Source organism: Acomys russatus, chromosome 22 (assembly GCF_903995435.1).
Source record: "Acomys russatus chromosome 22, mAcoRus1.1, whole genome shotgun sequence".
NCBI lineage: Eukaryota > Metazoa > Chordata > Mammalia > Rodentia > Muridae > Acomys > Acomys russatus.
The window spans coordinates 27,376,260-27,400,082 of record NC_067158.1 but is presented as its reverse complement, the minus strand read 5'-3'; the positions used below and the strand labels follow the sequence as shown (position 1 = coordinate 27,400,082).

At 51.4% G+C, this 23,823-nt stretch overlaps 1 protein-coding gene across 2 annotated transcripts in view; it reads right to left on the bottom strand.

Annotated features, from left to right (window-relative positions):
* The window catches only part of Ablim2 (actin binding LIM protein family member 2), a 127,374-nt gene that overhangs the window by 84,562 nt on the left and 18,989 nt on the right, over positions 1-23,823 (bottom strand). For both annotated transcript variants that reach the window (XM_051165394.1, XM_051165393.1), the window contains exon 2: positions 334-477. In XM_051165394.1, the coding sequence (XP_051021351.1) occupies positions 334-477 (144 nt within the window). The remainder of the gene's footprint in view (positions 1-333; positions 478-23,823) is intronic.

Sequence of the window (23,823 nt, the reverse complement as noted above, 5' to 3'; positions counted from 1 at the left end):
GAGAGCTGGCCCCCCCCCCAAACCCCGCTACTGATTTTGCACAGCCAGGAAAGGTCATTGACTCTCTGTGCAGTGCCCCAGCAGCTCCAGGATTGGCTTCTCTAATTCTGGGCCAGCCTCACGCATCCATCTCTGCAGACCCAGAGTCCCCCCACCTCCACCCCCACCCCTACCCCACTTCCCACTTCCCACAAGCCCCACTGAGGTTTCCTTCGTCCCACCAGATGGCATGACACAGAAGCTCAGGTGTGACCAGCCAGAGCAAGAAGAGTGGCTGGGAGCCCCAGGTTCGGGACACTATGTGGCCAAGCACACGGCCAAGTACACACCCACCTTTGCACACGAAGCACCTGATGTGGAAGTACTTGTTCTGCACACGCAGTACCTCGCCCTTGCACACATTCCCACAGGTGTTGCACAGGATAGCAGTGCTGGCAGGCTTCTCCAGGGGGGCATGAGCAGCCTGGGGCTCCGACACTGCAGGGAGAAGGGAGCCAGGTTAAAGCGAGGGGCACCCAGCACAGTCAGAGCAAGCAGAAAGCCTCCCAGCATACCCTCACCCGTAGCCCTAGTCCCATAGGGCATGAGGTGATGATCTGCCCCCTCCTTCCATCTCAGGTCAAGTGACACTCAGGTTGCATGACAGGTGACAGTTCTGAGGGTCAAGACCATCTGATAAACCCGTTGTGGGCTCTGTGACTAACTGCTCTACTCAGTGAGCCACCATAACCCTATCTTTGCACACATATCTATGATGTCCCAACATATCTTTGTGCATTGCTGAAGTGACAAAGCCACCCCTGTTCCCTACTGAAGAGCATCTGCCTGGTACAACTTTGACACCCAGAGTCTCAGAGGGGCCTCACTTCCAGACAGCTTAGCAGCCCTGGGCCCTAGGCCTCTTCTTCAAAAACAGCTACAGCCCTCAGAGAGTTGGTTTCATATTTCCTTTGGGTCCAAAAACATGAGAGTAAACATGGTTAGTATCCCCTGAGAGTCAGCCACAGCCAGGTAGACAGTTGAAGGAGGCATTAGAAACTGCAAGTTCAAGGACCAGGGTTATGGTCCCAGGACCAGGCATGACCATGTACCCCTCCCCTATGGCCTGCAAAGCATCTGCAGATGTCAGCTCACATGATACTGGGTTGTGATGTGAAAGCCTTGTATGCCTCAACTGTCCTGTAGCTAGGAAAACATCCAGAAACTCTCAAGTTTTTAGGCTGAAGGAAAAGTGAGTTGATGGAGAAACTAGAGAGCCACAAGCCCCAAGTTGCCACACAGGGATCACATGGGTCTGTGACCATGGCCTAGAGAGGTCACATAGTTTGGGCAATGCGTAGATGTTGCCACCCCAACAGTGTACCAAGATGTATGTTAGGACATTACGGCCATGTATGGGACTTGGGGTCTCTGAATCTCAGACAAAGGCTGAGGAGGCCGAGGAAAGGCCTTTGCCTGTCTAGCATGGCTCGATTTCATCAAAGGGCACTTCCTGGAGTCAGTGGAGATGTTATTAAGGAAGATGTCAGAGAGGCACAGTGTTGCGCTTTGATCTGGATCTACTGTGTATTCAAATGTTAATTGCCCCGCCCCCCAAGATCCTTACAAGCAAATTCTCTCATGCATCCAAACTGATGTGGTATAAACCTTGGCTCTCAAATTAGCCCTGACTGGCACTTAAAGTTACCTCCACCTGGGATGGGCAGAAGAGGAGTAGGTTCATTGGCTTTTGGGGGGTCCGAGAGAGACCACAAGGAGAGAGGAAGAAGGAGAAAGGAGCACGTTGCCATGGGTTGCCGTAACCAGAAGCACATGGCCTAGAACAGCTTGTACTGAGGGCTAGTCTAATGGAGCAAAGGACGACTCATTGGGTTGTATAGCTCAGAGAAAACCAGATAACTTAGAGGGTTACTATCTGCCCAGCCCCAATGCATTAAGGCTTATGAAATTTTTAAAACAAGTTTCTGTGTCTTTCATTTGGAAGGCAGCAAATTAAGGAATAACTGCCGCCTTGATAATTATATAAATCAATATTAAATATTGACAATCCTTCTGCAGCACAGTATAGCTAGTCTTGACAAGGAAGGACCATGAGCCATGAGAGCTGGCATCTCCAGAAGCTGGCAAAGGTGAGATGAGAGTTCCATCCACAGCTACAGACACATGACAGCCACAGCCACAGCCTCAGCTCACAACCTGCTCCATGCTTCCGCACTGCTCACCACACACACAGCGGTAGTGATGGAGGCGATAGAACGGAGCACACTGGCCATCTGCCCTTCTCCCTGCATAGTGGGCAGGACCCACCACTAACAACAGCAGCCAATAGGAGTAATCTTAGTCAATCACTGTCTAACCCATCATTCTTAGAACAAACACACAGCCATGCCCAGGGACCACGGATACAGGGTGGGGACATATGGCCTTCAGTCACATGCCAGGGAGCTCAGTTCCATCTAGCTACCACACATCCAGAGGCCATTGTGCCACAACCAGCCATACAGAAGGCAGGTGCTATCTCCAGTAACGGCCCCGGGGGCTACACCACAGTTCAGTAGCGTCATCCAACAAGGCCAGGATGTGATTGTTCGCCTACAGTTGCTGCCTGAGCTTTGCCTTTGCCTCCCAACTAGAACCAGCCATAGAAGCCAAACCTTCCCTAATGTGTAACTCAGACATCTGCCTCGAGTTGACGCTTCAGCTTACCCAGGCTGACAGCCTCTGTGGGGCTCACTTCATCCTCCCTCTTTCACAGGACTTTTCCCACCTCTGTGACCTATGCCACTCTGATGACCACGGTGACAGTGGCTGCCCCTCAGCAACAGTATGATGCATCCCACAGCCCTTGCTATTACATGCAGCCACTCTCCCCTCACCCCCACAGCCTCCTAGCACCTTAGCCTGGCCATGGTGGGACTTCTATCACACTTATTTAATGTCCCTTCCCTACTAAATTGGACCAGAAACACTCATTCATACTATAGAAAGCTGGTGGGAGAGCAGAGAGCCAGAGCCTCTGGCTCAGCTCGATTTTGAGAAGCTCAGTGTGCCCAGGCCTTTCAGCTATAGGTAGGAAGCACAGCTGGAGCCAACGTTCACAGCTGTGCATGGTTGGGTCACTGGGGGCTCTTGTGAGTGATGTCCTTGTGAGTCACCCTGGTCCTGTGTGGCTCAGAGATGCAGGGTGGGGTGGCTCTCCAGAACTTTTATGTCCATCCAGTTTGGGACACAAAGAACAATTGGCAGCATCTTCTCATGGTCAGACAAGGCAGGGATTATATGGCTGGAGTCTGGCTCAAGGCCAGGATGAGTAAGAAGTCATTTTCAGATTTGGGGGTTCCATAGGCTGTGGGGTAAGTTGGGTTGGGATACAGTCTCAGGCCTGCCTCTTGTGGGGTTGTGACTTTGAGAGAGTTTTGGTCCACGCCACTCCTCCGCCCCACCACCAGGCCTTCTAGCTGCCTTTCCATCTGTCCTGCGTATACGCCCACCCTCTGCCTTTGCTCTGTCCTTCCATCTGTCTTTTCCATCCACCCACCCTCTGCTCACATCCCCTGGTCCTGGGGGGGGGGGGGGAAATCAGGATCAAGGGCAAAGTGGTCTGCTTAGCAACCAGCCCAGCGAACACTTTAGTGTTCCATAACAACAACCACCTCGTTGTTTGTTTTGTTTGCTTGTTTGTTTTTTCAGTAATACTGGGGGCTGGGTGCAGCTCAGTAGCAGGGTGCTTGCCTAGCATGCAAACAGCCTGGGTTTCATCCCTAGCACCAGTTCCCAAGCTACTGGAAATGCACTTGGTTTGAGAAAAGAGCTATATTAAGACCGTGGATTTGCTGGCCAGACCCCACCCTGCCCACTAGAATAGCTTGGAGCTGCGGGCATGGTCGTGGTGCTGCCCTCTGGTGGTCAGAGGAAGATCTGTGCCGTGAATGGGCCTCCCAAGAGAAGACGCTGGGAAAACCCTAACTAGCTTCCCTCCAGGATGGTGAACTACTTGCAAACTTGACATGCGGGCCTTTTGCCCCTAGTGGAACTCAATCCTAGAACACGAGGCAGTTGTGGAATAGTGAGGCCAAGTGTACCCATGGAGAAGCAACAGCAAGCCTGCCTAACCTGCTTGCTTTCTTCTCCCTCCTCAGTGCTTCCCAGAGGGGACTGTGTTTCTCACAGCAGCAGGCATGAATGCTGTTACTCCTGGATCACTTGAGGCTCTGAGACAAGACAGGGTGGGATGGGAAGGAAGGCATCAGGAAAGCAGAGTCCCCAGCTGCCCTACATTGCTTGAGGCATCTATGGGGGGTTGGGGAGCTCAATGCTGGCAGAGGAGGGCTACTCGGCATGCAGGAGTTTGGTGTGGCTCATCCAGTGACCCCCACCTCCCTAAAACCACCCCAAATATAGAAAGTGCCCAGAGCAAAGCTGAACAAGCTGTCCTTGAAGGTCAAAGACAGTCTGGCAGCCAGGGGCACACAACTGTTAAGAAAAGCGTTTTTTTCCAACTAATAAATTACCCAAACAAAGCCAACAAAGGCCCAGGCGCCTCTGAGGCAGGCGTCTCCTGTCCTCCTTGCTTGGCTTAAGCTAGGCACAGATCCCCCCTCCCTGGCTCCAGCCCAGACTTCATGAAGTAAGGCACCAGGGAACACAATAGTGTAACCTGCTGACTTGTTTTCAACATTCTGCTTAGCTTCAGACCTACTGAGTGCAAAGGCGCCCATTGAGTGCTCCCGAATCCCACCCCCCAACATGGTACTCACCTCACAAGAGAGGCCAAGAACAGCTGAATGGGCCAAGGCCAGCATGCATGCCAAAGCTTGGAAGCACCAATCCAGAGTGAGGTGGGAGAGTCTACACAGAGGAACCCTGAGACTCATACCAGGGCCTGTGATTCAGGGAGACCCAGGGTTTGTTTTCTTCATGTCTTTGGTGATTCTAAATCATCCCCAGAGATGCTTATCCCAGTGATTCTGGCTAGGTACATGCCAGGCACCTGACAATGGCTGTCCCAACAGAGGGCCACTCTCTGGGCTGCATTTGGGAGAGAAGACATCACATAAGACCCAAAACCCACATCCTGCACCACTGGAGTCTGATTTGGGAGGAAAGGGCTTCACGGGGCTGTTCTAGAGTCTGGGGTCAGTGGGACCCACAGGCTGCATCTTCCAGAAAGGCAGCTGACTAGGCACCAGTACTCCCAGTGTCACCAGATGCCAGCTTCATATCTGGGCATCTATGTTCACTTTTCAGTGCCTGTTAATCTCCAGTGTCCCCTACTACTTCCAGTTCCAGTTCACAGGGTCACAGCTGCTGGCTACTTCTGAGTTTTCTTGTCATTCCTGGGCACAGGCTCCTTGGAGCCTGAGCTGAGGGCCTCTCTGTCTCCTCCATCTCCTTAAGAATAAATCCCTGTGCCTCTGCCTCTGGAAAGTCCTCTGGGATTTCCTCCAGGCTGACACACCTGTGGCAGGCACCTGTGCATGAGGAGGTCTGCAAGCTGGAGGGTCAATGACATCTGTCTGTCAACTACCCCGGACAGGGAGGGCCTTAGAAGGAGTCAGGTGAGATTAGTCACAGCCTCTGAGGCCCTGGCTCAAAGCCGGCTATGATTGGCTTGAGGGCCTGAGCTGAAGAAGAAGATGCTTCGCCTGTGTGCCTCCATCAGGGGAGTAGAGAAACTCTCAGGTATGGAAGGTGATTTAGCATTAAGCAGAACTCAATGCCGATCCCTAAAGACTGCAGAGGGACCTTAAACAGATATCACTAAGGGAAAGCAGCCAATCTGGAAATTTGGCAGCCCATGGCTTCCACCATGGCTCTCTGGAAAAGGCAAACTTGGTGAAAGTTGGTGAGAGGCTGCCGCGTGAGGTGGCACATGCCTTTAAAGGAAGCCCTCAAGGACGGGCAGGCAGATCTCTGTGAGTTCAAGGCCAACTTGGTCTAAATAGCCAGTTTAGGATTGGGAGAAAGGAATGAACTGGGATGGTGGAGACATGTCCTTGTGTCTGTCCAAACCCACAGAGCCCACAACACTAGGCTGGACCCTGATACAGCCATGCACTTGTTAATGACGTATGCCAATGCTGTCCTAGCGGGTCCTAATGCACAAATTACAGCATTGCAAGATGTGACAATAGCGGAAATCCATGCTGGGAACTCTGTCCTTTCTGTCAATCAAAAGGAACGGCTCCACCCAAGACCTAAACACAAGTGTGCGGGATTGCTGCTCCATAATTTCTAGATGGGCTTTAATAGGTGGTTATCAACCTCTTGCTGTGATAATAACAGAAGGCGTCAACTCAAGTGGTAAGGATCAGTCACACTGGGCCGTGACTACTTATACTTAGGCCCTATAACAATGAAGCCCCAGTGCCAGGGAGCCTTGGCAGGGGAAAGAAAACAGGTTGTGGGGACCCTCAACTTTAACTCCGTCTGTGGGGGCAACACCCACAGGAATTCACTGTAAGCCACACCTCTTGTCCCCTCAGCTGGCCTCCTGCTGGGCAGCTGCATGATACTGGAGAAATGGGCCAGCTCTGAGTTTCTGTTTGCACACCTGCATGCTGGGGCTAATCTGAGGAGTTCTGAAGGGCCCACTGAGGTAGAAAAAGGCCCTGTGGTGTCTGCCCTGGGGTAGCAGCTGGGAGCCAAGCTTCCTCTTGGACTCAGAGGCCAGAGTTGCCATAGGCTGGGTCAGCGGGTGGTGCCAAGAAAAGGAAACACACCTCCTGAGACCTGCAATGCTTGCAGCAGGCCTCACAAACATTCTTTGAAAGGCTAGCATGAATATTTTAGGTGCTAACAGCCCTGAGGTTTCTCATCATCAAACCTGGAGGTGGCCCCATGTGTCGCTCCTGTATGTGTTACCTCCAGCCTCTTCCGTGTGGTCCCAAGCAGGACAGGTATCTGAAAGCCCTGCCTCACCATTCCCATCGTCCCAGAGTCACCCCACCCAGGGCCATCCTCCGAGATGATCTAAGTCATTGGGAACTCTGCAAAGAACCGGCATCCCTGTGGGAGGCAGGACTGCAAGGCTAATTCCGGGCCCTAAGGACATCAGGAGTATGCCCCTTCCTTCCTTCCTTCCTCCATTCCTTCCTTCCTTCCTTCCTTCCTTCTTTCCTTCCTTCCTTAATTCCCCTAGCCTATCCTGTGCACTGCAGTGCACTGGGCACTGGAAAACCACAGTGAGCAAGACAAAAGGTCCTGGCCCTGGACATGCTCCAGTGTGGACCCCACCTCACCAGAAATGGCCAATCACCTCATACAGAAGAGGAGATGGAGGATGGAGGTAGTCACAACAAGGAGAAAGGCTCAGTGTGGGTCCGATCCTGGTCTGGAACTCGCTGGCAAAAACAGATGTGCCAGCTGGACCCACCCCCACACACACACATATACACATGTAGCAGGAGGGAGCTATGGGGCAGTCAAACTCCTGACTCACTATCTGGGTGGCTGAGCACTCACCATGCTGAAGTCCCTGGGCCTTTTTAATTATTTATTCCCTCTCATGGCCTGGTTTCCAAACTCAGTTCCATTTTTGTCTAAGCACCAGTGCAGTGGTCCTGGACACCTGAATGGGGCCATAGCTTGGCTAGAGGCCAGAAGCCCATGTTGATTGTGTTTTCTATTTTCCAGGGTAGAAAGAAAAGTAGGGGGTAGGGGAGGTGGGGGTCATCCCAGGCTAGGGTTCTAACTGGCTGTCACACTCCTGCAGCTAAGCAGTGTTGGAGAGCCTCCCAGCTGCTGTGGTGTTACACAAATGGCCTGTTTAGGATTCCTGAATTGCCTATGTTCTAAAGCTATGATGTAAGTTTTTTCTGTGACCTTCCTGCAGCTTCAGTTCACCCACAGTGTGGAGTGATGGCTAAGTCCATCTCTCCCTTCCAGATGCTTCTGTGACAATGAGCTGGGAGGAGGCCCTGGGCTGAAGGCAGACAGCAGCGTGATGAACCTGCGGCAGGCAGGAGAGCCACTGAAAGTGGCATGAGCTAGAGGCTCTGGGGCAGGAGCTTCTGGGACAGAAGCAAGCACGCTTTCCATGCTTGTCTTGGTTGCTGCATGTCCCTGTGAATAGCTGCCCTCCACCGGCCTATCTGTGTCCCATTTCTGCCACCATACCCATTCCCTTCCAGGAGCATATGATGTCAACCAGTGAGTGTCCCAGGCTCTCAGGGGACTCAGAAGGAGCCCTGAAGACAGCCAAACCCAATGATAACCTGCAGAAGACAGCTTCATCTATGTTGGAGGTCATGGACGGCAGGTTGCCATTGTGTGCGGATGCTCATGGACAGGGTTGGAAGACTGCAGGGTCTCCAGGGATTGTAGCAAACTGCCCCCCCCAGGTGTGGGTAGTGGAGGAAGCCCTGAGTGTGTGAAGTCTTGAGTGAATATGTCTGATTAACATAGGAACAGCCATGTACCACAGCCTCTGCCTCATGGGAAAATGGCAACCCAGGCTTTTTGTTCACCTGTATGTAATAACCTGTCTGCTTGTTCATCTGTATATAATAACCTGTCTCCTGCTTCATCTGTACATAATAACCTGTCTCCTTGTTCATCTGAATGTAAAAAACTGCCTCCTTGTTCATCTGTATTAATAACCTGCTTCCTGGTTCAGCTGTATGTAAAAACCTGCCTCTCTGGTCAATTCTATAATAAATACACTGAGTTTCTATGGTGCTGAGGGTTCTCTATGACAAAGTCCAGTTCACCCAAACCCAGAATTTCTATCTCTGTATGTGTTTGTCTTTTTCCATTCCTTCACAGTCCCAGCCAAGTCAAGCCACTGGGAACTGTGCAAGGATTCTGCCCCAGAGGCATCTGTGGCTGAATGTGTCCCTAAGATACATGGATGAGCAAACACAAGACCTAGGTGCTGCTTCATTGAAAGGAGCATCTGTCCCCCTGCCAGATCATCAAAGTCCAGGCCGTGCAGAAGGTCTGTGGTGGCTTCAGCCCAGTGTGTGTCCCCATGTCACGCCATCTTTTGCTTCAACAGCAGCAGATGCCCGCAGATGCTCCTCAAATCTAATAGGAATCAGGAAGTGCATCTGGGCCAATCAATCATCTCATAACAACCAGACCCAATACTGGCTCATTCCACCACGACCTAGCCCAGGGCTGCAGAGGGTAGGGCCAGCCAGACATCTGATGAAACCAGTTCTCAGTTTCCCCGGATGGGCCCATCCTAGAGTAGGACCTGCCAACACGCTTCTGTAGACGGGTGACTAGCAGACACCTCCCAGCCTTGTGGGAGCAGCAGACTGTCTGTGAGCCTTCATGTAGTCCAAATGGCCCCAGACACCTTGGCTTTGAGTCCAACACAAAGCAATGTGGGGCACGAGGGGCCCCAACTCAGGGTGCATCTGAATCAGTAGCACTAAAATCATCAGCTCAGGTCTGGAGAGGATGCTCAGTTGGTTGAGTGCTCAACTAGTATGCCTGAAACCCTGGGTTCAAACTCCCAGCTCTGCCTAAATTGGGTTCAGTGGCTCACACCTATAATCTGAGCACTCAGAAGGATCAGAAGTTCTAGGTCATCTTCCAATACAGGACAAGTTCAAGGCCAGCCTGGGCTATGTGAGAACTGATGTGTAAACAAATAAATACAATTAATTGAAGCAAACAGTTCATCACTGGTGCAGACCGTTTCAGGTCATGTGATGACACCTGGGTTCCAAATGTGCCTGCTGGGTATGAACACACAATTGGCACTCATCTTGGCTCACCACCAGCTAGTGTTAAGAGGCATTGTTACCAGTAGGCCACCTACGGGACGTAAGGCTCAGAGGGGCTCTGGAGCCCAGGATACACAGCATGAGCCAGGCAGGGCAGGGGTGGGCCTTGTATCACTGAAGAAGCTGGTTCCCTGTCCCTTAGACTTCCTCCCCTTGACCTCTTGGCTCTTCTCATGTCCTCCTCAGAGGGTCCAAAGAAGATGAGTGTTGGGAAGGCATTTCCTGAACAACTAACTGCTGGCTGGGAACCTGGAAAGCTGATCCATAACCGGGCTGAGAGTCTGACAGGCCGTGCCCAAGAAGCAGGCTTCCGGGCAACTCACTCATGCCAGCAGAGTCCAGTCACAGAGGACGAGGATGATAAAGGGTGGACAGGGTGTGCCAATACCCCCATCATGGTCTGCCAGCCTGCTGTGACCAGTCCTGGCCAGGCTAGTTTCCGGAGGAGACACAGAGACAAAAATACCTTATAATTTACATGAGTTCACCATTGTTAGAGAAGCAAAGAGCAGCAAAAGCTGAGGGACATGAAGTCCCGATGCCTTAGGCAGCTCACAGCCATTCTAGCTCTGGGTGCCATAGTAAGGTAAGAGTGCACAGTGATGTCCTCTCCCAACATAGAGGCCATGCCCTGCAAGGCCCTGTCTGCACAGTCAATGTTCTGGGTGCCTGCAGACCTCTGACAAAGGGCTTTATGCAGTTCAAATTGCTTCGGGGCATGGCCTCTTCTCAACTGGATCCTAAGATCCACTTTCATCTCCAATCCTGAGGACCCCCAAACTCCTTTCTTTCGACATCCTGGTGGAGGTGAAGTGCTACCTCATCTTGATTGGCCTGTCCCCAGTTGGTAGTGCTAAATATGTTTAGATGTCTTTCTTGGAGACACAGGCTTATCCGCCTGGCTTTGAGCTGGCTGTCATCTGGGACATTTTTGAGAGCTGTGCATCTACTCTAGCTGTAAGCTTCCCTCACACCCTTGACCGGCAGGTCCCCTGTCATCCTCTGAGCTGTACTGTCTCTTCCTCCCAGTGTTCTTTGCAGCACAAATGGTTTCGAGCCCCCTGATGAAAGCCTGATTTCTCTGGTTTTTCTTCCATAGTTTATGTTCTTGGAGTCATTTCTAAGAAACTGTTGCCCGATCCAAGATAATGAATATTTATCCAGTTTTTTTATCTCAGCCTTTTACATCTCAGCTCTTTCTATAACTTCCCATAAATAGAACAGTCCCCTCCCCGCCGCTGTGTGCCTCAGCAGATGACGCCAGATCTCCAACAGTCTTCTCCTGGTTTCTTCATCCGGCGAGTGGCGGTGTGGTTTGCAGTTGTGGGATGTGTGGTACCGTGTCCTCGCTATTGCTGTCTGCCCTTTGCCATGGATGAGCTGAGTCCACAGAGGAAACAGCCCTTTAGGAAGCAGACATGGTCACATGTCCCCAGCTCCAGCATCCACAGTATCTTCACAATAGCAGGGAAGTAAGGGCCTAAGGATCCAGGCATCAGCCCTTTTCCAGTCAGCCCTGTGGCCAGCAGTGAGGTCTCCTTCTGTGAGCCATCCAGTGGCAGGATAACCACTGCTCTCCCTTTGGGGGGTGCAGGATTGTGGTGAATAGCTTTATGTCAACTTGACACAACAAGCTATAGGGGGGGGAACCTCAGTTGAGAAAATGCCTCCATAATTTTGGTCTGTGGGGCATTTTCTTAATTAGTGATTGATGGGGGAGGGCCCAGCCCATTGTGAGTGGTGCCATCCCTGTGCTGCTCCTGGGTTCTATATGAAAGCAGGCTGAGCAAGCCATGGGGAGCAAGCCAATAACCAGCACCCTTCCATGGCCTCTGCATCAGCTCCTACCTCCAGGTTCCTGTCCCGTTTGACTTTCTGCCCTGACTTCCATGATGAATAGTGATATGAAAGTGTAAGCCAAATAAACTCTTTCCTCCCCAAGTTGCTTTTTGGTCATGGTGTTTCCTCACAGCCATAGAAACCCTAACTAAGACAAATATCAAGTGTATTTTGTTTGCACCAACATCCAGGGAACAAGGATGTGGCCTATGGTCCTTACTGCTGCAGAGACCCTACAGGCCAGGCAGGGATGCCTGAGAGGGATGCCTGGATCCTATTCCCTGGAGAACTGCCAGGGAGGGTGGGAGAACTGTGAGTGGAGGCAGGAACGTGGCCGGAGCTGGCTACCCTGAAGCCTGTACAACTCCAGGCCATCTCAATCTTCTGTTTTGGGTCCAGCTCCTTTCCCAGCATCCCCTATCTCTGGGCCCTCAAGCCTGTCTCTTCCCATCATGCTTACCCTGCAAGCCATCCTACCTACATAGCCCCCCTAGACTGAATGCTTTTATCTTGGGGTCACGGCATGGCCCGTTCTCCATGTCCATACCAGAAGGGACATCCCTATTATATTCCTTAGTGGCTGGCTTCCTTGGTGCGACTAGCAATGCAGTGGAGCCTGTATACTACAGGACAGTCACTAGAGCCCTGGCCCCTCCTCCCATATGCTAGCTATCCCTCCACCAGCTGAGATCATCACAGATGCTTCCAGACATTGCTAAATGTTCCCTGGGGGACGGTAAGACCCCTTTGGCAACCATCATTTTAAAGAAAAGAAAGAATGAGGGAGGACAGACATGGAGGAAGGAGGGGGCAAGCACAGAGAGCCTACAATAAAGCAACTCCATCCCAAACGCAGGTCAAAGGTGCTGGGGTCCAGGGTCTGTGTGCCTCAGTTTCCACATCTATAATATGGAGTCACCCACCTCACCCCACACACTGTTTGCGACAGTCCCTGAAGCCTGTATATGATTGGCATCTATAGATGTTGGCATTCACCCTAACCATAAGAGAGCAAGCTGGACAGCACCCCCTTCATTCAGGCCCCACCCCCCAAACTTATCCATGGGTCTCAAGATTTTCCTGTCTAGCTAGAAGCTGAGTTCTCCTTCCTGGCTGCTGTGAACAAAGAGCTATTCTGAGCTTTACCTGTCCCTCCTCCAGGCATCCCCATAGAATGGCTTCCTCCTGAAGTGCCAGTAGCTTTCCTTCCAAGGCTGGGCCCACCACTGTGGAGGCTTCAGGTGGCAGCTGGGAAAGTGGAGAGTCTCTGTAGCCTCTGTGGTTGACACATCTCCCAGTGACATGCCCAAGGGTCACGTGGCAGCTACCACTCCCCCCAAAGGCCAACACAGGGCAGGGCCAAGCCCTTCCTGGAACACTGAAATAGCATCCTGCCACACTGCCGCTCCAGAGATGCACCTGTTTTCCAGCATCTGGAAAGGGAACTCTGACAAGGCACTGGCAGGGTGGGGCAACTGCTAGCTCTGAGGTTTGTGCCAGGGGCGGTGAGCTTACAACCCCTCAGTGTTCCAGGGAGTAGGGGTCACAGCCGGTCCCAGTGCTCCCAGATGCCCTAACCGCACCCTCAAGGGGTGCACACGGATGATTACAGCCTTGCTTTCCAGAGCTGTTGGACTGTTGGAATACAGAGAACGCCAAGTGGAAAGATGGATACCCTAGGCATAGTGAAGCTGACCTCCGGTGCCCTGTATGCCGGGAATGCCAAGTGGAAAGAGCAATGCCCTGGGTGTGCTGAGGCCAGTGCCCTGTGGACAGGCTGTCCCAGAGATGCTGCAGAATAAACTCGGCCCACCCATCCTCTCTGCATGAGCAACACATGCCAAGAGAAGGAGTACATAGAGGATGCATGATCATTGCACTTGCTGTTCCCTTTCTATACTGTTTGCATCTCCTCCCATCGTAGGACTAACTGCCAGTGGCTGGTGGCCTCGGGGACAGGAACAGGGGCACAGGGACAGAAGGGAGGCAAAAGTTGTCACTAGTCACCTTCCTATGGAGTCTGGACCCCTGGGAATCAGTGTGACTCACACCTGGAATGGGGATGAGCCCCTGAAGGAGGAGTTGTGAGGAAAGAGGAGGAGGAGAGGAGAGCGAAATCTCCCCGCTTTAGAGCTAAGTCCTGCCTGCGGATGCAGTTACATGTCTACACCCTGCCCCATGCACCTTGGTGCTGGAGGGAACAGGGGCAGTGGGCTAGCATTCCTCTGGAAGGTGAACCCTAGCTCTACCTTGCTGGGAGATTCTCCAGCTGCCCCCACCCCCACCCCCAGCTCTCTGAACAGGACAGCAGATGGTATGGTATAGACCCACGAGCATCTTTAAGCCACTCATGTGCTGAAGCACCTTGTCCCCATCAGTCACTCTGCTCCCCAGTAGGGCGGTGGGGCCCCAGGAGTTGACAGCAACTGCCTCCTCAGCCCTCCCTACTGGGGTGCTTTTAACAAGGTCTCCTGCCTGTCCATCCTCAGTAGTGTGAGTGGGCAAGAGAAGCCCCGCCTCTAGCTCCAGGCTAAGACCTGATTGGCTTAAGCTAATGTACAATCTGCATATTCCATCCAGAGGGAAGTGTTTGCTTGAAGGATGAGGAACCTTGGTCTGGGCCTGGGAGAAGAGTACTCCCCTACCCCAGATCCTCCAGGATGTGGCCCCATTTTCTTCCTGAGGGTCTGGGATGAGGATGTGAGGGGGAAGTGCTGAGGCACTATTCCTGCCCTTCATAGAACCTTCCGTGCAGGTGCAGGAGGACTTAGAGAGAGGAAGTACCTCTGAATTCTGAGGGTGAGAGGCCAGAGCCTCATATACCATGTCCATTGTCATTGACCACTGGCTTCCAAACTGCTTGCATAACGGCCCTGTGCATTACAAACAGCACTCACACACACACAAAGGTATATTTACCTGCAATGGGTGGTGTCTTAGGGTTTTATTGCTGAGAAGAGACACCATGACCACAGCAGCCCTTATAAAGGGAAGCATTTCATTGGGGCTGGCTTACAGTTTCAGAGGCTTAGTCCTTTATCTTCATGGTAAGAAACATGGAGGCACACAGGCAGCCATGGTGCTGGGAGGGGGGGTAGCTGAGAGTTCTACATCTTGATCCACAGGCAGCAGTGTCACGACCCCTCCAGTGGAGTCTGTGTGACAAACATTACCATAGAACCCAAGGCAACAACCCCTACCCAAGGGAGAGCCTCCTGGAAACGGGTCTGATGTCCCTGCCAGGAGTAACTGATTACAACTCTACTTTTTCTCATTGTTTTGAAACATCTTGACTGTTTCTGCCTTTGTTTTTACTTTCTTATCAAGAACTTTTAAGACATAACTGTGTTGCTAGGAGACCCTTAACTTGAAATTGCAACCAAGGGTCATTCACACAAGTTTACCACTAAGTTCCGTTCCACTTGTTAATAAAAACATGGCTAAGAATTAATCATAATTCATATTATGACTTACAAATAAAGTGTTTAAGTAAGCTCTAGATAGTGGTGGAAGAGCTAAGAAAAAAAAAGCCATCCTAACTCACAGATGTTTGGCATAATGAGAGAACATTGACCTTTGATAAAGAGGGCATATACACTGATACCAATTTAATGACTTATGAATGATTGTTCAAGATTGATGACAACATTATTAAACTGCATCCTGTATTATTAATTGTATGGGGAAAAAATATAACCATGAAAATACACCCGCGTTTCAAAATGTGTATAAAAACCTACAAAATACACCCAGATTCAAACAGCACCTCTAGGCTTGTCTCCGTTTGTCACTCACCTATCTTCTGCCCACTGACTTTTCAAACACTCCTGGCCCCAAAGACCTATACCCATCTGAGACGGTCCGGGACACAGCAGAGGTGACTGTGAACCACACTGGGTATAGCTTGAGCTTATGAGACCTCAAAGCCCACCCCCACAGTGACATACCTCCTCCAGCAAAGCCACACCTACACCAACAAGGCCACACCTCCTAATACTGCCCCTCCCTATGGGCGAAACATAAGTCTATGGGGGGCATTCCTATTCAAACCACTACAGGTGATATTTGCCCCTCTAGAATCCACAGCCTCTTGCCATTAGGAGTGCTTTCCTGACCCATGACAGGCAAGGTCAGGTGGTTAGTTTGGACCACTGGCTGCTCATGGGTAGAAGTGACCATGGGATCCCTTCCCATTCCAAACCTGAGCAAGCAAGCCTGGCCACCCCTGCTTCCTCTGTGCCTCTGCTTGTGTGGCAAGACATGTGTGGCAGCCTGTGGGCCCAGGAGAGGGGAGAAAAAAGGAACCATACCCAGTGAGGGCAGCTGTCTCCAGCCCACTGCAGACCTTCACCATGTGATAAGAACTCCTTGTTAGGGCTGAAGAAGTGTCTCATCAGTTTAGAAGAGAGCACTAGCAGCTCTTAGAGATTACCTGGGTTGGGTTCCCAGCACCCACATGGTAGCTCAAAACCATCTGTAAATCTAGTTTCAGGGGATCTGACACCCTCTTCTGACCTCTGTGGGCACCAGGCATATACACGATGCACATACATACATGTAGGCAATACACTCATACATGTAAAGCAAATAAATAAAACTAAAAAAAAAAAAAAAGAAGAAGAAGAATTTGTTGTCAATGGATGCCTGAGACCTAGGGCTGCTCTGCTGTGGGTGTGTTAGTGGCCTGGGTCACCGGGGACTAGGTACTTAGTAAACAGTTCCAGGGATCAGAGATCAAGTGAGGGGGTACTGGGAAGGTCAGTCAGGGCAGGGCCAGGCTTCTCTGGAGGCTCAAGGAGAGAGAGCAGCCTTGCCTCTGCTGCAGCTCTGCCTGCTGACTTCCTTCTCTGCCTCTGGAATGCTGCTCCTCCCCTGTGGGGCTGTTTGCCCTCTCCCTCTCCCTCCGTTCTCTCCCCTTTCTTGTAAAAAATGTCTGTGATAGCACCAGGGGCTCAGTCTCATGATCCTGGTCAGTCTCCTGTCTCAGCAATCTTACCATAATCTCACCTACAATACTTCTGTTTTCCAACTAAGGCAGCAATCTCGGGGGAGGTTTTGTTTTGTTTTGTTTCTTGGTTTTGGTTTTTGTTTGTTTGTTTGTTTTTGGGTTTTGTTTTGTTTTGTTTTGTGGAGGGTTTGTTTGGTTGTCTGTTTTTGTTTTTGTTTTCCTCAACCATACTTAGCAATGATTTGGCTACTGTGACATTAAGTATGTGCCAGGCCTCCCCTAAGCCTTGCTCGCCCTTATTGTGAGGGATGTGCACTGGCCGTTCCTATTCAGTTCAGCTTCTTATGTAAAGCATGCAGCACCCGACCCACTAAACTGATTTCATGCTGAAGAACAGGTCGCCACCTGCAGTGCAGAAAATTCTATCCCAGCCCCCCACAGCTGTCCTGGCCAGGAGGGTATAGGCAGAAAAGCAAGGTTTAAAGGGAGGAGTCAAGCTGTTTGCACACACCCCTGAAGTAGGACCCTCCACGTACCCCACCCCACCTGGACACTTCACCTCCTCTCTTTGTCTCATGACAACTCCTAAGGCTGCTGCCTGCACCCCAGCAGCACAAAGGAGCCAGCTTAGACCCAGAGGAGCCTGGAAGTTTCTGGGAAGGAGGCATTTGCTGGAGGAATCAAAGGTTTGGGTATGATGGTGCAGTTTATCCAACCCATCTCTCTTTTAGCTCTACTGAGGGCTTGGGAGGTGCCCCACCCTGGAGAGCCCCCATGTTCCCATTTTCACACAGTTCACCACAACCTGACACCCCAGTGTCACAATTTCCACTGACCACAGCAGTATTAGCGGTTGAGATTACAAGTGAGCCTCTGTGATCCGAGATGTCCAGGCCCACAAGTGTTTTTTGTTTTTTGTTTTTTTTTTTTTTGTTTGTTTTTTCTAACTTTTGAAAGCACTCAGACTTCCGGAAGTATGTCTGAGCTCAGGATATCTCATATGCACAATGGAATCTTAGGATATTTGCATATGCATGACGGGATTGCAGAGACCCTGGCCTAATCCTCACACTCATTTACCTCATGTCGATCTTCTGCAGTCTATAAAGGTAACTTGACATCATATTTTAAGTAATTCGGTGCATGAAAATGAAGATTCGTGCTATGGAAATTTCCATTTGTGGCATTGTGCTGGAGCACCAAAAGTTCAGGGTTTGGAGCCTTTTGAATTTTATATTTTCAGCTGAGGGATGCTCCATCTAGACTAACAGCATGCTCGTTTTTGAACAAGGAAACTCAGGTACCAGAAACACTTATGACACGACGAAGATTTTCAGTGTGAATTTAAAGTAAGCAAGACATCAATACCTCTTCAAGGACATACAAACTCAGGCTTCGAGGGGCAGGAGACCTTGCCTAGCTGCTGTCAGTCCTACTCTCTCCTAAGCACCTGCCCCCCCCCCACCCCACGCCCCGACTCAGCGGCATGCTGGGTGCCTCCCTGGGAGACCCACATACCCTGTCACAGCCAGGAAATGGCTCACTACTGTCTTTTCAATCACCACAGCAAACCTTGTCCTTACCGAGATGCCTCAGTGCTGCCACTTAGTTCTCTTACCCAGCACCCTGTGACCTTGACCCAGAGACCTTTACTTGGGGGCCTGTCTGTCCACCTGTAAATAGGGAATGTATCTCACCTAGGCTGCAGGAGGCTGAGGAGATGTGCTAGGGCATGGCTGGCCCTCAGGGCAGGCCTTCTTTGCCAGTTCCTGTCAATATCCAGGCCAACTGGCACAAAGTCCCGTGAATAACAGGCATTGATTCCCCCACAGTTACAGAGAGCAGAGGCCCCACGTAGATGAATACCAGGGTCGCATCCTTTCTGGGATGTAAGGAGGGCCTTTCCCCACCTCCTTCCTGCCTTGTTGGTCATGGGCCATCAGGCTGTCATTGGCCTGTAGTGGTACCACTCCCAAGGCCCTCTCATGGCCTCCTGGTCCTGTTTACCATCTGTCTTTCCTCTCCTAAGCACAACAGTCAGACTAGATGGGGCCGCCCTACTCTTGCTTCATGAGCTCATATTGACTAGATGTCTGCAGCAGGCTGAGGTTGGAGATTGGGCATGTCTCTGAAACATGTCCCTCCCTCCTAATACCCTTCTGGTCACTCTCATCAAGGTGACCTTCAGGCTTGGGTCAACCAGAGGCAGACATCAGCAGCTACATCACTCTCTCCTCATCCCTTACAGGGTACCCCATTCTCTCTGCTGTCACTGATCCCAATCCCTGCCCTCCTGGCCTGGGGCTCCCTGCACAAAGGGCCATCTATGGAGGTTCATGAGCCCTCCCAGATTAAGAGGAAATCCCTCAGCTCTGCATTCTGAGACAGCTCAGCATGGTCCAAAGCCTTCCCTCAGACGCACCCCTCTGGTAGTCCTCATGTTTCTTTGCTGTGCATGTGCTGGCAGCCAGTCCACCTGTGCTCACTCACACAGTAACCCATGCTACCATGGGACAGTGCACCCCACCGCTCCTCAGACAGTAGTGCCCAGGGCCCCTAAGGAACCCACAGGTCTTGGCCTCAGTGAAATACAACCCTGATGCTGGACAGTGGAGCCCTTTAGGCGGATGGTCTCTATGCAGAACGTACACTACTGCTCTCATCGCCCTTGGGAGGGCCTACAGAGCTAGGCATAGTGCCACAGGCAAGGTATGCATGGTCTCACCCTACATATCACTCAGGGGCAAGGGGGCACTGTGGCAGATGATTAGACAGGCAAGCAACCTACCAGGCTGACTCTGGTTAGTATAGTATGGAGAGGGTAGAGGGTGAGCTCCCAACTGCTTGAAGGCACAGGGTACAGGGGCAGAGGACCTCTCTAGAGGGCAGTGACAGTCACATCAATCTTCAAATGATAATAAGAAGCTGAAGAGGGCAAGGGCAGGTTCCCATAGAGGGGATGGGAGGGCCCTGAAGCCAGGAGACAGCAGAGGCGGAAAGAGCTACGGTGAGCCTTAAATATAGGATATGGTGTGTGTGTGTGTGTGTGTGTGTGTGTGTGTGTGTGTGTGTGTGTGTGTGTGTGTTCCATAGGTGCATCGCAGTAATCAGATGAGTAACAGCTCTGAAGGGCCAGGCTCTGCACTCCCCCTTCAGAGGCCCTCTCTCTACCACACCCTGCCTTTGAGTCCAGCAACAGTCTGCTCCAGGCAGGAAGCCACCACCCTGCTACCCGTCCCCCCAGACCCTTCCCAGACCCATGAGCCAGACTAAAACCAGAAGCAACTCCTCTCCGTGTGTGATAAGACGCAGTCAACTCAGCAGCTGCCATGACAACACAGTCCACACTCCAGCTACCTCCCGAATCAACAAGGACATGACAAACAACTGGACAAAAGACAAACAAGGAGTGGATGGGAAATCCACAGATGCACATAAAGGTCACTCAGCATCCCAGGGCTAGGACATTGGCACGCCCCCCTTCCATCAGACTGGTGTCCTGTCCAGTCAGGGCTTGGATGAAGCCCGCAGGCTACTGGTCACTGCATATAAAGTACAATTAGGCAGGCTCCAAATGGGATCAGGCATCACCAGAGCCATGGCTTCCAGCTCAGAGGCGAGTACCCAGCAGGCCACTCTGCCTCCTGATGCCCCTTTCTCTGTGGGCATCCACTGAACTACTACTGGGGAGGGCAGTTTGGCAGAAGAGACTCTTGTGTGGCCATCCCACCTACAGGATGGCCTCTTCTACCTCAGGGGAATTTTTCACAGGTGCAGAGTGCACACAGGTGCGTTCACCTGAAGCAAACCTGTGGTTCCCAGCCAATGCAAGCCCTACAGACTCAGACCAACTGATGCAGGACATGACTCAAGCAAACAGGTCTGGACTCTTCAAGGACATCAGTAACATGAAACAAAAGCAAAAAGACAAAAGGTGGAGAATGTTCCAGAATAAAGGCCAGAGGCCAGAGAAATATGACAGCCAGCCATAGTGTGAACCTAGCCAGGATCTCCAAGGGAAAAGGGAAACACACCTAAGGACATCCATGAGTGGCCCGCCCTGTGATGAGCGATCACTTCCCAATTAATAGTATCAAGGTGGTGGAAGCTTCATGAAGAGGGGTCCATGGGAAATGAATGGATCATGGGGACTCGGACCTGGAAAGGATTGATGCAGGTCTCATGAGACTGACTGGGCCCCATGAGATGGATGAATTAGCAGGAGAGCAGGCTGCTATGATACCAGGCCATCCCACGTGGCCAGATGCTAATGCATTTGACCCGCTCCTAGCTTCCTTTCTGCTTCAGCGCCATGCTGTGACACAGCTGGGGCCCTCACTAGGTACCTCCTGAACTTTCCTGCCACTGGAACTGTGAGCCCAATCATCTGCCTCCATTCAGAGCAGGCAGGAGCAAACGGTAACAAGATGTCAGCAGTCAGTATGCCCAAGGAAATGGTCTCGGGGTGTTCGCCATACTTTTTTTTTTTTTTTTTTTTTTTTTTGTAATTTCTCGGCATGCTTAAATTCTTTTTCCAAAAATACATATTTTGTTAAAGCTAGCAGAAAGTTGATGGAGCAGAAGCGAATTCCACAAGCAATAAGATGGATCCCAGCTTACTTGCTTGCCCTTCAAAGACCTCTGCAGAAACACAGATGGTGCAGGAGCTCAGAACTGGCTTCGCAGCTGTGCAAACTATCCCTTGCCTTAATTTCCCCATCTGTCATAGAACTGGAAAGTATGCTTTAGAGTCTACCTTCCTCTCTTGTCCTACCACTGCCGGTACCCTTGGCAAACATGGCCAGACAATCATCTATCTATCTTACCCATCTTCCCCCAACACAGACACACACACACATCACACACAAATGCACACATATCACACACCACATACACACATCATGCAAATCTGCAAACACACACAGAGAGAGACAGAGACAGAGACAGAAAGAAAGATACACACACATCATAAACATACACAAAGACACATACATACAGAGAAAGACAGATACACACAGAGACAGACAGACACACACACACACACACACACACACACACATCCCTGCCCACCTGTGAGTTCTGGCTCAGCCAGGGGTAGAGTGGGGAGCAGAACCAATCAGTGCTGGCTGAACTAGCCTGTGGTTGGAGTATGGACAAAGCACAGCATTGGATGCTGAACAGGAAATATGAGGAGAATGAGGCAGGCTCCAAAGGGAAGTAAGTATCACTAAAGCCCCAGGGCCCATCTCAGAGGCTGGTGCCTTGACGGGTTCCATCACCTACCTTCAGACTTATCAACTGCACACTGGGACACTGAGACTCGCAGGCAGATGTGGAGAGGAACAGCATCTAGTCTTAAAAAAGAAGGGCATTCTGACATGTTACCACATGGGCAAGCCCTGAGGGCATTAGGAGGACAGGATGGTATGGTTCCACTCAGATGAGGGCCCCAGTGGAAAGAACTCATGCTGAGAGAAAGAATGGTGAGGGCCAGGCCAAAGTGGGAAACAGAGCACCACTTCCAGTTTTTTTTTTTAAGTGGGTCTTACTATGCACCCATAGAGCTAAGTATGTAGACCAGACTAGACTAACTCACAGATACTCACCAGAGAGCTGGGGTGAGAGGCATGAACCACCATATGCGATGGACTTCCATTATAAGATGGAAAGTTCTGGAGGTGGGAGGTAATAATGGCAGTGCACTCAGTGCCCCTGAGATATGCTCCTAAAATGGTTCAGTGGCTAAATAACAAACCAACATAAAGCTGCCTACAGTCACCCTCTGTACCTGGGGTAATGAAGCTCACTCACAGGAGGTGGATAGGGCTCTGGCAGGGCTAATTAGATAGATGTCCCATGCCACCCTGAGGCTAGTCTGTAGGTCAGCAATCCATCATCCCATCCCCCAGAGTCCCTGGGCTTCCACACAATATGGTGGCCATGGACTCTGACAACAATATCCACTCTCTAAGATATGAAGGTGCCAGGGACAGAACATGCAAGAAGGTAGCACAGGGCACTTGCTCCCAAACCACTGAGCCACACTACATGGCCCCAAGAAGTATGGCCATGGGTCCAACTGGACTCTCAAGAACCAGCAGCTCAGTCCTAGGCCACCCCAGGCTGCAGAGTGCTCAGATGTCTCCTAGAGTCTATCATACCGAGGCTAGTCATCACAGCCTATAGACTGAACATCTGGTGACCTGTCCCCAAGGTGACTCTTATGTGGAATGGTGATGAGGTTGGGGCAGAGCCCTCAGGTTGAGATCAATGTCCTCATAAAACATACCTAGAAAGCTTGGCAAGAGGGCACCAGGCGGGAACCCAACATGGGCCCTCACCAGACAGAGTCTGCCTGGGCCTTGGAGCCCTGGTCTCTGGGTGGGGAGAATCCACGTTAGGTCTCCAGACTCTCCTGCAGCCTGGTGCTGCCATCCCCAGATGCCTGCACACTTGGCCCAGAACAGCCATGCAGTTTCCAGAAGGTACACATGCGCCCCCCCCCAACCCGCTTCCCCACATTCCATGCCTCAGAAGCTGGAGGATCAGAGCGTCAAGAGCTGGTGGAGGCATCCCCTTGCCAGGAGCGCCTGGTTAAAGTGCATAGACAGAGAGGACATGAGAGAGACCCTGGACAGACAGATAGTACTGTGTCCGCCAAAACAGGACAGCAAGGGGCAACCAATAGCTGAGCCCACCCTACCCAGCTCCAGCACCCTCCCAGAACAGCCCAGCAGGGAGTCACCAGATGGGGAATCATAAGGGGGTGGGTGGCAGGGACAGGGAGGGAAGGCTACCCAAGACAGGGAACAGCCTGTGCAAAGGCGTGGCTGTGAGAAGAGACCTGGGCGGAGAGCTCCACAACTCAGCGTGGTGGGGCCAGGGAATGTGAGGTGAAGGGGAGGTCAGAGAGGGGAAGCTGGAAGGCAGCCCTCAACCAAACTACTGTGAGGCAACCATCCAAGAAACAACCACACCACGTGCCCAACAGTGTAGATGATCCAGAAAACAACATGGCAGTCCACAAAACAGCTAAGCACCACATGATACATCCATCCTACCTCTGACACGCACACAAAATCAGGGACATCAAATAGGTATCCCATACCAGGTTCCCTGTAGCACAGTGACCACGTCTAGCAGTAGCTACCCACTGTCCATCCTCATGAACAAACACAGCGCAGTCCAAACCATTAACTCAGGCTTCAAAGGAAATGGCAGCCAGGCGTGGTGCCACCCTCCTGTAATCTCAGCATTTGGGTGATCGAGGCAAGAGAATTGCATCTTTCAGGCCACTCT